Source organism: Bacillus rossius, chromosome 1 (assembly GCF_032445375.1).
Source record: "Bacillus rossius redtenbacheri isolate Brsri chromosome 1, Brsri_v3, whole genome shotgun sequence".
Classification (NCBI taxonomy): domain Eukaryota; kingdom Metazoa; phylum Arthropoda; class Insecta; order Phasmatodea; family Bacillidae; genus Bacillus; species Bacillus rossius.
The window spans coordinates 150,477,372-150,492,239 of record NC_086330.1 but is presented as its reverse complement, the minus strand read 5'-3'; the positions used below and the strand labels follow the sequence as shown (position 1 = coordinate 150,492,239).

Sequence of the window (14,868 nt, the reverse complement as noted above, 5' to 3'; positions counted from 1 at the left end):
CCTTCCACATACGCAAGTTCCCTCCTGGTCCCTTACTTTCCGGTCTCGGCCACGTTGGCCTGAACTCACTCCCTAACCGACGAGAGCTACATGGGCAAATCAGAACAGTTCACCACAGGAAATTAGGGACCATAGGCCGAGGGACGTCAATTTAAAAATTAACATATATTTGTTCTTACCTTTGTGATGGCAGGTTAGAGTTACGCAAATTCTCTTTCTTGAAATGGTCAGAGCAAATGCGTATTGATTTAAAATGACAGGTCCAATCTTTCTGATCACAACATCGAAGTCATTTCGCTTGCATTTCAACACCTACTGTTTGCACCTTGAGAAATATTAAGAAGATTATTCAGTAACTAATCTTACAGTGTAAAAATATTTGGTATTCCTATCAATAAGTGAAAATTTTTAAACCTTACAAAGGTTATCATGGTTATGAAGTAGTGGAGTGAGTTATTTACAGTGTTTCGTCTTTCGGAAATCTAAAAAAAACGACTTCGAACAGTTAGCAACATCATAATTGTTGCAACCAAACATTGAAAAAATTTTTCTAGCCATAATAAATTACAACTACTAAGAAAACTTTTAAACATCGCTAATATAACATTGTTCCAAATGCCCTTCCGCTGTAAGAGCAGGACATGCCAATAGAATGCGCTGCAAAACGTGTCGCCCGTTTTTTTTGCGACATTCCTATATTGTCCTTCTACAATATTTGGTATTAGCTTTATCTTTGTTGTTTGTTGGGATATAAAATTCTTCCGAGAAAATTGTAGACTAAACAAGAAAAGTAACGTGTCGTAAGAAAATTGTTTAGTACATTTTATTAACATTAATTTTATTTCAAGACAGAAATGCGTATATTTACTATTACGAAAAATTCTTTCCTTCGTCGTTTTGCATCCCTTCGAGTTCTACCTTCAGACGTGAGTACACCGAAGGTTTTTTTTTTTTTTTGAGTTTAGGTTTTCAATGAATATTATAGGGAAAAATTGCTGGTATATGATTGGTTAGCTTCTCGAAAAAAGGTATTTGGGCGTTTCTATTTTTTTTTTAAATTTCCTCTTGCAATTGGACTTGCACCCAGTGGCGAAGAGCCCTCCCCTTTTTGCGCTCTCCGCCCTTGAGCTTTCCCTTTAGGTCCTTTGCATCTCTGGTGTTCAATATTTCTCCTTCAGCCCATTCCACTCCATCCCTGTCTTCACTAAGAATGAGTGACTGAGTGACTCCCGTTTTCCTTTAGCCTCATCTCCCTCTGGAGCTTTCATTGATCTCCCTCTGTACCCACCGGTAATATTATTACCTCGCGGCTTTTTCCGCGTGGTAATAATAAAATTATGAAAATATTTTTTTTGGTAAATATGTAGTGTACGGATTAGCGTCAAAATTTTTTTTAAAAATCTGAAATAACTTTCATTATATGCTATTTTACGTCCTCTTTTCATTACAGCATGCGGAGATAAGAAATTCCAAATACTTAAGGAGATATAAAATTTTTTAATTTTCATATTTGGGCGATAATTGTTAAAAAAAAATTTTAAATTCCGAAAATACTTTTATTCTGTGCTCTTTAACTTCCTCTTTTCATTAAACCCGGCAGAGATAAGAAATTCCAAATACTTTAGGAGATATTGAATTTTTTAATTTTCATCTTGTGAACTCGTGCGGCGTTCATTCTTGTTTACAAGTGTGATTTTTTTTTTTGCGACATACGGAACGGGGAAACCTAAGATGCACATTAAGTTCTGCCATTCCCGATTACACCCGAACAATTCACCTTCGGTCAACCTCGGGTTTCTTTATTAATATTTATATTTCTCTGTTTATTTTAATGTAGCTATACTTACCTAACATACCGTCCATAGTGTTTTAAAGTGTTTTAATGTAGCTAACCTAACTGACCACTTTTAATATTTGAATTTATTTTCCTGCGCAAAAATAAAACAAATCCCGAAGTTGGCTGAAGGTGAATTGTTCGGGTGTAATCGGGAATGGTAGAACTTTATGTGCATCTTAGGTCTCCCACCCGAACGACTACTAATGTAAAAAGAAAATTAAGAAGAGTCTAGCGACAGCAATGCCACCTTCCTGCAACTGGCAACTGGCAACTGGCAACTGGCTCGTTCCGGGGCCGGCTGCCACACCGCTCACGCTCGTTCCGGGGCCGGCGGCACGATCATATGTCATCTGAAACTTCTATTAGTCAATATGGCCTCGTGGCTGAGCGCTTAGCGGCGCTGTCATCTAATCGTAAGGTTGCCGGTTCGAATCCCGGCAGATGTGAATTTTTTTTGTACTTGTAAAAATAAATACGAGCACGTATAATTTCAAAAGTAATAAATATATTTGAATAATGAATGAAAATAAAAGTAAATTTATTAATTAAATTGTAATTTTCAGATAAGGACATGATAACAAATGGTCAATTAGGTTAGGTTAGCTACATTATAAATACTTTAAAACTTTGTGGACGTTTGATTTGGTTAGGATAGTTACATTAAAGATACTTGGAAATCAAACATCCAGGGGGTAGGCGCTCCCGATCGGCCAACTTCGGAGAGGATCGGCAGTTGCAGGACGGTAGCATTGCTGTCGCTAGACTCTTGTGAAAATTACGTGTGTTCCTACTGTTCTTCCTTTGTCCCGGTATGTTAGGTCAGGTCAGCTACATTATAAATACTTAAAAACTAAACAACCATTAAAATTAATTTTATTATTTTTAATGTCCGTTCAGTTTCAAAGTATATGTAGCTGACCTGACATAATCTACCTTTGTCCCGATTTGTTAGGTCAGGTCAGTTACATTATAAATACTTAAAACTATACAAGTAAAATTAATTGATATTATTTTTAATTTCCGTTTATTTGGAAGTATTTATAATGTAGCTAACCTTACCTAATGGAAAATTTCTGTTATTTAGGCATTCACGTGCACACTGCAAAATATAAAATGGCTACAGTCGAATGATTACATAGGTCTTGTATTGCAAAATAAGAACGGTGATATCTCCAAAAGTAATTGGAATTTCTTATCTCCGCAGGCTGTAATGAAAAGAGGACGTAAAAGAGCATATAATAAAAGTTATTTCAGATTTTTAAAATTTTTTGTGACGCTAATCCGTACACTACATATTTACCGTCACTTTAAATAGTCTATGCAGTCAAGCGGCTGACGCAATGTCGTGCTTAAATTGTGTTCGGTATCCTGTGGTTTTTCAAATATAAATGTCTATATATTTTTTTGTATTTGTATTTTGTAACATGATGGAAGGCAAATAAACCAAAAACAAAATGTCAGTCCCTACTGTGCATCCAAACTCACATAAAATGAATTGTCATAATGTGTATCAAACATGACATTTAATTCTGTTTTTAAATTCTGTTATATGCTATTACAAATAACAAGTCGACTCTTCGTGCCTCCATACTGCTAAAAAAAAATCCCTGTCAAATGTTGATGCTTGGGTTTGGCTGCACACTAGGGAGTTACAGTTTTTTTCTTTCAAATTTCTATTTAGGCCTACATTCACTGCTTCACCAAATCCAAATCCTAAATATACATGTACTTATATATTGAGAGCCACAGAATGAAGTTGCTATGCTAAAACATAATGGTGGCGGCCACATTACTGCACAGGCCAATTACCTAATATTTATAACATTCAAGCAGTTAAAGAAATAGCTGCATCAATTACTGTTATTGTAATGTAAGCTATAAACTGTAATTTCTCAGAAACTATTAGGAATATAAAGATGTAAGGGTAAATTCTAGAACGTCTTCAGTATTTGAAAAAAGGTATTTTCGGAATTTTATTATTACTTCACGGAAAAACAGCACTGTATTAATTTTATCCCAATCTTTCTCTTGTGTAACATTTCCCACCCCAACTTTGTAATCATCTCAGATGGCCGATGTAAATCGGCTTCTTGCCCTTTCCTTCTTCCCATATTCATGACCCATCTCGCTGCACTTTCTCCAGCTCCCTTATTTCCGTCACTAGGTATGGAACCACTGCCGCGTACTCCCATCATTGACCTGTCCAACCTGGAATGCCATCGTCTATACTCTATATACAAATGAAAATTTGCTGTGATGTTGTACACATTCTGTCTTTTAAAAGTGTGTGATGTATTTAGGACTCTATATGTTTAATGTCAAACAGATTCAGGGAAAATTAGGACATTATTAGGGGACACCAGTGAAGGCAGTGTCAATTTGTGCAGTGATTGAGCTATTTAATAGTGCATTGCTATGCTACACGTATTTCCGAATGTCATCTACCGACGCGAAGATCACCTGTCATTTCACACTAAAGAGTTTATAGGTAAGACAGGAGTTATCTTCTTTAACTTTCAATTATATTTCCACCTGTTGCCATGGAGTACTCCATACTTATTCTCTTACACTTAATCAGCTTATTCAATAGTTTCTTCACTTCTCTCTCTTTAAATACCTTCCCCTCAAGTCTGTTCCACTTCCACACTTTCCTCTCCAAAAACTAGTTCTTTCTGTTTTCCACACCCTTTTGTATCTTCCACTTTTGCTCTTTACCTCCATTACCAAGTATGGTTCCTACACTGGCAACATACTTATTTGTTGGTCTGACCAACGTGAAGTACGCCTTTTCATTTACCATCCTTTCTGTTCCTTTCAATGTTATGTCTAGCAGCCTCAGCGCCCTCCTTTCCTTCTTTCCCCAATCATACGTTGCTCTGCAGTGTTACCACAAGGTACTTATGCTCATGTACTGCCCGTATTTCTTGCCTCTTCCAACAATAATTTCTCTTAATGCCTTCCTTCTCGTAAACTTAACCCAGGGTGTCTACTGACCCTGGAAAACCTGGAAAAATCAGGGAATATTCTAATCAGGGAATAATCAGGGAAAAATCAGGGAATTTTTGTTTGGTAGGTTGTAGTTGGCAATATGTTTTTTGTTTATTGATCTGCTTGCATTGACGTAGCATCAAGTGAATCGCGCTCCATTTTTTATTTTTGAATGGAAAATAACGAACAGTTCCCACGTCCATTTTCTTTTATTTACCATCGGATTCGTAAGTGGCGTTAAATCATGTGATACAAACTGGTTCAAGCTGGTCTGTTATCCTGCTGACGTGACGTGCTGCAGCATGTGCTTCCCACGTTAGGATTATACCGACAGGTGCATCAATGGATGCCTTCAACGTAAACTGGGCATTTTTGTTAGCTTTGAAAATACATATCACAGACACTTTTGGTGAAGATTCGCCATCGTTGTTACAAAATTGGTAGCTGTGGGCTTCATACGGTCCATGGTGCTTTCAAAACTGGAATTTCTGCTATACAATTGGACGTTGTTAGTTTTTTGAGGCACAGTTACTATTTGTTTATGCATGTACCTACCTGCAAGGAGGGCAGATTACATTAGAATAACTGGATCAGAGCTTTTTTCCAAGAAATTTTGTGCAATCAGATGGAATACTGCAGTTGCTGAGTGTGCCATGAAAATGTTACCCCACCTAAAGAAATTTGTTAGTGAAGTTTCTATTTCATCTGTCTTTCAGTGTAGTGAAAAGTGCTCTTGAAGAAAGTAAAATTGACATTCTTCTACTCTTTGGCATCAGAGCTATAATTGTTTCTCACAATGTTCCAAAGTGAAGCACCCATGGCACCTTTTCTCTATGATTCACTGGTAGACATTTTATTAGCTTTGGCAGGAAAGTTTTTGAAACCAGAGGTACTGAAGAGCTTTAGGGAGAAACACAATGTATCTCGATTGGATGTAGATAACCAGGAAAATCTATTGACTGCTAACAATATCAAGTTGGGTTATGCAGTACGCCATGCCATCAAGAAAGAGAAATTACCAGTAAAGTCTGTCCTGTTAATGAAAAATTATGTTAGGACTTGTCTAAAGGTTATGGTAAAAAAACTTCAAGACAAAAGTCCCCTGAAGTACAAACTTAACAAGGGAATTTCCTGCTTATGTCCGTCTGTGGCTTTAAATTCGGGTGTGAGGAAACAGCGTGTGAATTACAGTTTAGAATGTTGTCTTCAAAACAAGTGGCTATAAGGACAAGAAGCTGATAACATTGAGTGATCATATCAGTTGGTATGTTCCTCGCAAGATTCTGAAGCACTGTTCTCGTCTTTTTCTCGAGAAGACTGGCGCCTTGATCACTTGTGGATGCTCATTCTTAAGGCACATACAGTAGCTGCCAAAACAGGCCTTCTAAAGTTTGTGAGGATGATGTTGGTACTTTCCAATGGAAATGCATCATTGGAAAGAGGATTTTCAGTAAATTCTAATTTGCTGACTGAAAACTTGCAGGAAGAAATACTGATCGCACAAAGACAGATGTACGACTTTGTTCAACGTTCTGGAGGTGTAGAGCATGTTGATATCACCAAGTCCATGTTAGAGTATGTAAGAAATGCTAGTTGTAGGCCTAAGGAAGCCCTGCAAACAAAACAAAAAGAAAAGGAAGCTACAGACAAGAAGAAAGCAGAAAAAGAAGAGTTGAAGAGGAGATCAAGGCATTGCAGTTGAAGAAGGTTCGAGTGTTGGATTTGGCTCGTTCTGAAGCAAGTGCAATAGACGCAAAAGTTGAGTCACTGCGAAATTGATGGGAGCTTCCTTTTACTTATGTTTTTGCAAAAGGAAGTGTGTGAAATATTTGTAGCAGCATGTCAATCGAGTCACTTTGGCCACGTCTGGAAGAAGGTATTATTTTTACTATTTTAAGTGAGTTGAAATACTTTGAAACCCATCAATGTACTGTTATGCAGTTTTTTCAGTTTCGTGGAATGTCGTAATTGTGTTACAGAAAACCTGGAAAAGTTCAGTTTTAGACCTGGAAAACCTGGAAAAATCAGGGAATTTCATTTACTAGATCTGGTAGACACCCTGTTAACCACTTTTGTTTGGTTTACATTTAACTCCATACCACTCTTCATTGACCAATGTTCCAACATGTCCAGTTTACCTTTTAGGTATCTTCCTTCCCCCATGGTTTCAGCCATCACACAGTCATGTGTGATGGTTATTGCTAGTGATGAGTGACACATTTGTGCTACTTAAGTGCCCCATACACTAGCGGATAAGCTCGCTGAGCATGCTCGTCGCTTTGGCTAGGCGAGCACGCTCGGCGCATGGCTGCTACCACACACTACACAAGCATGCTCGTTTCTTTCTCTATAAAGACAGTCTGTGTTGTACTTGCACAATGGCTGCAAGTAGCATTGCTTTGTTTGGCGGATTATTTTGTTTGGATGAAGAGCCACTAAAAAAGAAACAAAGAGTTTCGTCTAAAAGGTGGCTTGTGGAACGAAATCGTTAAAGTGACATGTCAATGCTGAGAGAGCCGGAAATCTCAGAGCCAACAGACTGCATAGTTATTTGATGGATAAATGTACATTCACATGTATTGTTCATTCACTTTTCTCTGGCTTTTTTCACTAGCTGTTCGTGGCACTCTTGTTTGATATGCCTATTGACATATTACTTACTCCGTATATCCCGCACTGGTCAAAGAGTGTGATGTAAATTTATGAACACCTCCCAAAAAACTTTGTCAATAAAAGATATGTTGATACGACAACAGACAGCACACTCACTGTGGGCTTGGGGCGAGCATGTAGGGACCTGCCACCCATTGGTGGATATGCTCGGTCCGGGGCTCGACTCGGAGGGAATTGCCATCCGGCGGTGAGCCGAGCATGATCTGTCTGACAGAGGCCAGACCAGCCCATACACTGGCGAAAATGCTCGCCGAGCCAAGTCAGTTTGTATGTGAATGATTGCTAAGGCTTGGAATCAAGTCAGTGAAAAAACCATCACAATCTGCTTCAAAAAGAGTGAATATGAAGTTCCATGTGATGAGAAGGATGATGAGAAGGATGACTTGCCACTTGCAGAACTTTCTAAGACCTGGCCAAGAGCTCAAGAAGAATTCAACCTTCAAGAGACTGAGTTTGAAGAGTTTGTTACCTTTGATGATGATTTAGCAGTCTGTGGAGAACTCACTGATGAAATGTTTACATCTGTATTGCCAGTTGCTAATGAAGAAGCGGAAGAAGGTGAGGAAGAAGAGAGTAAAATTAACCAACGTGATTTTACAATATGTATACCTAAAAGATGCTGGTAACGCTCTAGATGTAATAAAATGTGTATTTTTAAAAAAAGGTGGTTTAAGTGACGGTGTAGTCAAATCCATCACTAAATTGGATTGTGCTTTGGATATGATAACTAACACCGTTGGTAAGCAGACCACAATTTGTAACTTTTTCTTTAATCAAGTGAAACAAAATGACAACTAAGCTACCATAACCACATTGTTGATTTTCTATGTTTATATGCAAATACTGTTTATTGATTGTGATTTATATTTTGACAGAAAATTGTGTAAACTCTTTTGAAATAAAAAATTGTACCCCGTTAAAATAAACCGTAGTCCAACCTAACCTTAATATAACAAACCTCATTGTAACAAATTACTTGGTATAACAAATATTTTCTAATTCCCTTCAGTTTCGTTAAATCGAGGTTGCACTGTATTATTCATGTTTTATTATGGTAGTTATAACAGCTGTATAAAACTTATTTAAATTTATATAATAAAAAAGAAACAGCATATATCTTTGAAGAACATTAGTACATTTTTAGTTGCATTATGTGCTGTTTTAAAACTGATAATAAATAAGCTTGAATCAGTAAAATATTATGATGTTTCGGGGAACTGGTAAAGGAAGGTCGGTGGCTAAAGATTGTCTGTCCAGAGCACTAACTGCTTGAAAACGGAGCTCTGCTTATTGGTAATATTGAGGAAGAGATGGGACTTGAAGGGTACCGTCCGATAGCGCTAGATTGATACCTGGGTCTTTATGAGGGGTGTTAAGAAGGTGGGGACACTGAAGGAAAGGAAGGAAACAGCACTTGTCTTGAGAATTATCTTCTTAAAGGTGTGTGCACACACACACTTATATTATCAGTGCATGACATGACATTCATAACAGATGACTTGAAAATCAATGTACTTAAATGGGTGTCTTGGCACAGTATTCACTAGTGTTGGGTCATTCAAAATTATCAGCTCGTCACCCTGATGTTGGAGAGCAAAGTTGGCTGTATCTCAACAAATTGTGTGTTCTGCAACTAGAGTCCGTCATTTATTCTGCAGTGACATGTGGAGATTATGTTAAAGTGGCCTTCCAGTAACTAAAAAAATATTTGTTTTAGCTAATAAGTTTTTTTTTTTTTTTTTTTTTTTTAGCTAAAACTGTTTTTGAAACCATTTTAATCAGGTTTTATTCACTCTGTGTTATGTTTTCTGTATCAAACTAGCTAAAAGTTTTTATTTGTTTTTTCATATAGGAAAATGCTGCGTTTATGTCATCCCAGTCTAAGTTTGCGGACCATAAAGATCTCGAACTTATTCGGAATATCGGAATATCTGCTCACATAGATTCTGGGAAAACCACACTGACAGAGCGAATTCTGTTTTACACAGGAAGGATCGAAGAAATGCATGAAGTAAGTACTTTGTGCATTTGTAGTTAATATAAAAGTTTTATTTAAAAAAAATGTTATATTAATGTGGGTGTGACGATAGGCCAGTTAATTTAAAGTGTTTTGTGTGTATTGATGTCCAGCTTTTGGGCCGAGGGTCCTGGGTTGATTACCAGCTGGGTTGCAGTGTTCAAGGCTGGGTGTTTGTGTTGTCCCTTCACCTCCACACTGCAAAAGGCAGTGGGGAACCATTGCAGTATCATCTAGCTATGTAAACCTCCTGCAGTGATCAGTGATGGCTGGAAATCCAAAGCACCCTCCAGTAGGCTCATACCATCATCATCACCTTCAACATCTTATTGATGGAGTATTATAGTGTCGTACTATCGTCATATTTGTAGGAGTATGTATTTTTCGTGAAAAATTGTGAACTTTCATTAGACTGAAATAAGGTGTGCCTGCTCCAGTGGTTTCTTCCTTGCAAGAGAAGCCATTTGCCCTATTTCACCTGGCCGTTCAGGACCGTGTTTGCTTCCGTACTGTATGGCTGTGATTTGTGTGCCTGCAGTCTCGAAATTATTTCGCCAAGAATGCATTCCCTTACGTATTTGTAGTTTAGTAGTTTTTTTATAAGCTAATTTAGAAAAAGATTTAAGCTGTCTATAAAATATACATAGGCAATTTACAATTTAAATATTAATTTGCTTGTGTTTTAAAAAGTAAGTTTGGAACTACATAATTTTATCGTTATTAACACTATCGGGAGTTGCAATAATAATTTTTAATATAGGTATATTCTGTTCTTTATTAAAAAATTTTTTTAATAAAACTAGTTTTAACTAGATCCGTTAGCTATTGTGGTGATTCCAATTTATTAATTTTTTAAATATAATTTGGTTGCTTTTGAGTTATGCTGTTAATTATTATAAAGACTTGAGGTTTGTTGGTATCATAGCAGCCAGGGGCAACATGGCCTTTAAGGCGTGTCTAAGGACCCCTTTAATTAATCGCATTCACCACTATCAAGTGGTAGAAAACCATTTTTAATATCACAAAAAGTCTCCAGAAAATAGGTACCTGTTAAATTCTTTGCGCAGTACCGAAAATTGGTGAATTTTGAGGCACGTGATTAGATTTTATTTATAAAACATGTTTTTAAATTAATTTTTCATATTTTGTGTCTCAATATTTAACTAAAAAAAGTTGTCTTTTACTGTCTTATTATGAACTCGTGAAAGAAAATGGAGTTTGAAATAAAATAAAATTTTAAGGCAATATATTTCAAATGGAAACTATGCTTGTGTTAGGTAGATATTTGTTCCAAAGGTAATTATGGACAAAACGGCCTTCAGAAAATGGTGAAAACCTGTAGTTTTGTTTGCACGCTTGTTTAAGGTGAAAGGTAAAGACAATGTTGGTGCTACGATGGATTCCATGGAACTGGAGCGACAGCGAGGCATCACCATACAGTCAGCAGCCACATACACGTTGTGGAAAAACCACAACATAAATATCATTGACACACCAGGTGAGCACTGATGATGAAGACTCATCATTAGGGACAATATTATGTGGTGACTTGCATAAAACTGAAATAACACCGAAAAGCATGTCAAAACACAGGATAACACTGGAATGCCAGTTAATACACTTTATAGCATTGGAATGCAAGTTATATCATGGAATTAAGAAGTACTTAACTAACACTTTATTGAAATCATAAAAAAAAGTAATCTTTTAACATTTGAAATTCAAGGAATGTTATTTCTGCACAAAAATTATGCAAAATTATTGCATGGATCAGAAAAATTAATTTAATTTGTTTTATTGTGCATCTCTTACTGAATCACTTTTGAACCACAATGCTCACTAATTTATTTTTATTATTCTGAATATATATATTTTAGATCATTTAATAAAAATTATTTGATCATTTAAATACAGCATATAAATTTTATCACTATTGGTGGAGTAAGTATTATGAAGCAGCTTCTATAAATTCAAACAATAGCACCAAAATTTTCTGTTTCAAAAACTAAATTGGACTAAAATTAAAAAAATAAAATCTTGTCTCTAATCATCAGCAAAATTACAATTCAAATTTTTTTTCCCTTTCTTAGGCTGTTGTCAACTGCTCAGAAAGTACCTACAGTAAAAGGTTTTTAATCCGGCATTCTGTGGTATGGTAACTTCTGTAGTTGGGCATCCATTGAACCGCTCATATTCCGATTTTTTTAGGGTGGATTCCGGCTGTTGCTTCTTGGCCACTAGATCTAATTGCTGTACTGCCTGTGTTTTTATTTAGTTCAGTTTATCGTTACGGTTAGTTTTGATTTCAGTACAGTGTTTTCTAGCACGTTACAGTTCACATTTTCACGTTTAGTATTCCTGTGTATATTAATGCTTGGTAATAGCAGGGTTTGTACACCTTAATATCCTTAAAAAGTCCTTAATTTTTTTTTTACTTAGCGCCCTTTGAAATCTTTAAATTTCTTTAAGAATCCTTAAAGACTGATAGCATGCAAGTAATGGATAAACGCTTTTGTTTCAGATTTGGCAGAAAACTACTCTTTGTACAGTACCGAAAAATTGGCGAATTTCGAGCCACGCGATTAGATTTTATTTTTAAATTATTATTTTTTTAAAATTAATTTTTCATATTTTGTGTCTTACCTTTTAATTAAATACAGTATGTTTTAGTGTCTTACTATAAACTTGTGAATAAAATGTAATTTGAAATAAAATTAAATTTAAGGCTATATATTTCAGATTGACACTATGCTTGTGTTAGATATGTGTTCCAGAGGTAATTATGGACAATAGAAGCTTATTTGTAAGAATTGAAGTAACAAAAAAGTAATTTATTGTTCATTAAGAATTAAGAATTGAACAAGTATTTTCTGGAGTAATTGTGTGATATTACAGATGGTTTTCGACCCCTTGATAGTGGTGAATATGATTTAGTAAAGGGATCCTTAAAAAAATCCTTAATTTTTGATAGCCCATTAGGCTTTCAATGAATGTAGTTGTCACACCCGGCGATAGTCCATTGATGGGACCCTGACACTGCTTTCCCATTGATGTTGGAGACGCCGCAATTCCTTTGGCTTCCTAGTGGTTTTTGCACTGTTCCGACCCTTACATTAATCTAGTTATTGTTTTTATTACAGTATGAAAAACATCACTTTGATGTTTGCTGGTTGTGTATTTGCTTTGTAAGCTGCCTTCTCTTGTGCCAGTATTCTTTTAAAGTAGGCCTGTGTGTCATTACAGTTAAAGTTATGAAATAAATAATTTGGAAAAGGTTTATTTAAGTCAAATTTTAAATCCCTCTAATGGGGTTATGAATCCACTGTGCCTTTTCGCAAGACACATCTGGTTCCGTGTGATTGTGTTGATGGAAGAAGTATTTATGTCATGGAGTAGCTGGTACAGTGTTTACATGCTGAAACTTCTATTCCGGAGGACACAGGTTCGAATCCAGGCCTGCCAACCTGATTTCAGTTCTCCATGGTTCTCTGAAGTCTCTCCAGGCAAATGTTGGGATGGGAAAATCCGGAAACAGAAAACCCAGGGAATTTGAAAAGTGTATTGAAAACCTGGAAAACACTGGGAAATCTACAAAACTTTGGTTGCTGTCTGCAATTTTACGTATATTACTATGTAATTCGCGAGCCGTTAATAATCCCCAATGCTTACAACAATTAAACGTAAAGGATAAAATGAACACTGTATTAATTTGAAACACAATAAAATATAAAGTTTGACTAAAGAAAAGTATTTTTATTTGTTGTATTTTTCAGACTAGTAGTATTGCTTACGTAAAAAAAATTGATGGTGCAAACTGTGTATTGTGATATAATTATGTGTTATGATGCCAGATAGACTGATGATATCAAGGGGAGGGGACAGGGGAAAGTGAGTTAAATTGGCAAAAGGAAGAGAGTAGGCATCCTGTATAGCTCATGAACGATTACTTCCCCAGTATCCTGGGTGTGTTAGTTGTCCACGAAACGTGAAGCTCCAGAGTGCAAGAATAAAGCATGAGAGCGACAATGTGGCAGGCCACGTGGACTTCACGGTGGAAGTGGAGCGTGCCCTGAGGGTCCTGGACGGGGCGGTGCTGGTGCTGTGTGCCGTGGGGGGCGTGCAGAGTCAGACGCTCACCGTCAACCGCCAGATGAAGCGCTACAAGGTGCCGTGCATGGCGTTCATCAACAAGCTGGACCGCCAGGGTGCCAACCCCGGCAGGGTGCTGGCCCAGATCAGGTGAGACACTTCTCCACGTGTTCTGGCACAGTTGCCTCCCAGCTTGAAGTCACGTCAGACCTGGCACAAATTGCAGTGAGTGAGTGAGTGGATTTTCTTGGGGTACTGCCATTTCGCCCAATCATTGATGCTTTCAATGCTTCATTCTCATCTCATCTTTCATTGTCTCTAATGGTCTGACATTGTTACGTTAAGCTCTAATTTGTTAATTCATTCACACCTACCTATTTTTACCTAGTGTATGCCCACAGGCATACAGTATAAACATTTTAATTATTTCTGCTGTTTAGGAACACTTATAATGATTTATAAAACTTAAATTAAACTTTTGTTACTAAATTATATTACTCTGTGGTAGATACCTCTTTGCAAAGTTGTGTCTTTGAACATGAATAATTATGTTTGATTTGGATGTAACGCAGTTATGAGTAACTAAGGTGGATATAGTCAATTACAAATGTTCTGAAAATCAAGTTTGTTTTAAAAAGAAAATTTCAGAATACTGCCTACACAATTAATGTTAAATATTGATATAACTGAATTTAAATTACATCTATTGGAAAATTTGAATTACTATAGATTTCAAGTACCGTGTTTTATCGCATAATCGTCGCATATTTTGTACTGAAATCAAGTTTGAAAAGTAGGGTTGTGATGTTTATGCGAAAATTTTTTTTTCTTTGTTAGGTGAAGTTATTTATAAAAACAAAACCTATTCATTGAAAGTACGTTTATTTAAAAGTGGAGTATACAAGAGCACACTGAACTATTTAAATTAATAAGTCATACAACAAAAACTTTTGTTCAACTTTAAATATAAAAACCAAAACTGATGCGAACGTGAGTCAGGACGCATAACTATTCTCGTAGTACACACTTACCACAAAAGAGTGCGGGTCATCAAAAGTAGTTAACTCTGCACTCGACAGAGAGCGCGCGTTGCATGCAATCGGCGAGATATCGATATTCGACTACATATGCACACTCTATATGGGAAGCAACATAACCAAACATGAATGATGCTAACTAGTGCTGGCTACTTTTTTATAAGCGGTACACCACGGCAACGCAGACGTACAGATAAAGGTTATAACGTTTAAAAATGTCTTTAAAA

General features: G+C 36.5%; 1 protein-coding gene across 1 annotated transcript in view; it reads left to right on the top strand.

Moving 5' to 3' along the window:
- Window positions 1-703: 703 nt before the first annotated feature.
- LOC134546288 (elongation factor G, mitochondrial) overlaps window positions 704-14,868 on the top strand; it is an 86,245-nt gene continuing 72,080 nt past the window's right edge. The window contains exons 1-4 of the mRNA XM_063389006.1: window positions 704-926; window positions 9,351-9,509; window positions 10,881-11,013; window positions 13,550-13,754. Of these exons, the coding sequence (XP_063245076.1) occupies window positions 855-926; window positions 9,351-9,509; window positions 10,881-11,013; window positions 13,550-13,754 (569 nt within the window). The 5' untranslated portion in view covers window positions 704-854. The remainder of the gene's footprint in view (window positions 927-9,350; window positions 9,510-10,880; window positions 11,014-13,549; window positions 13,755-14,868) is intronic.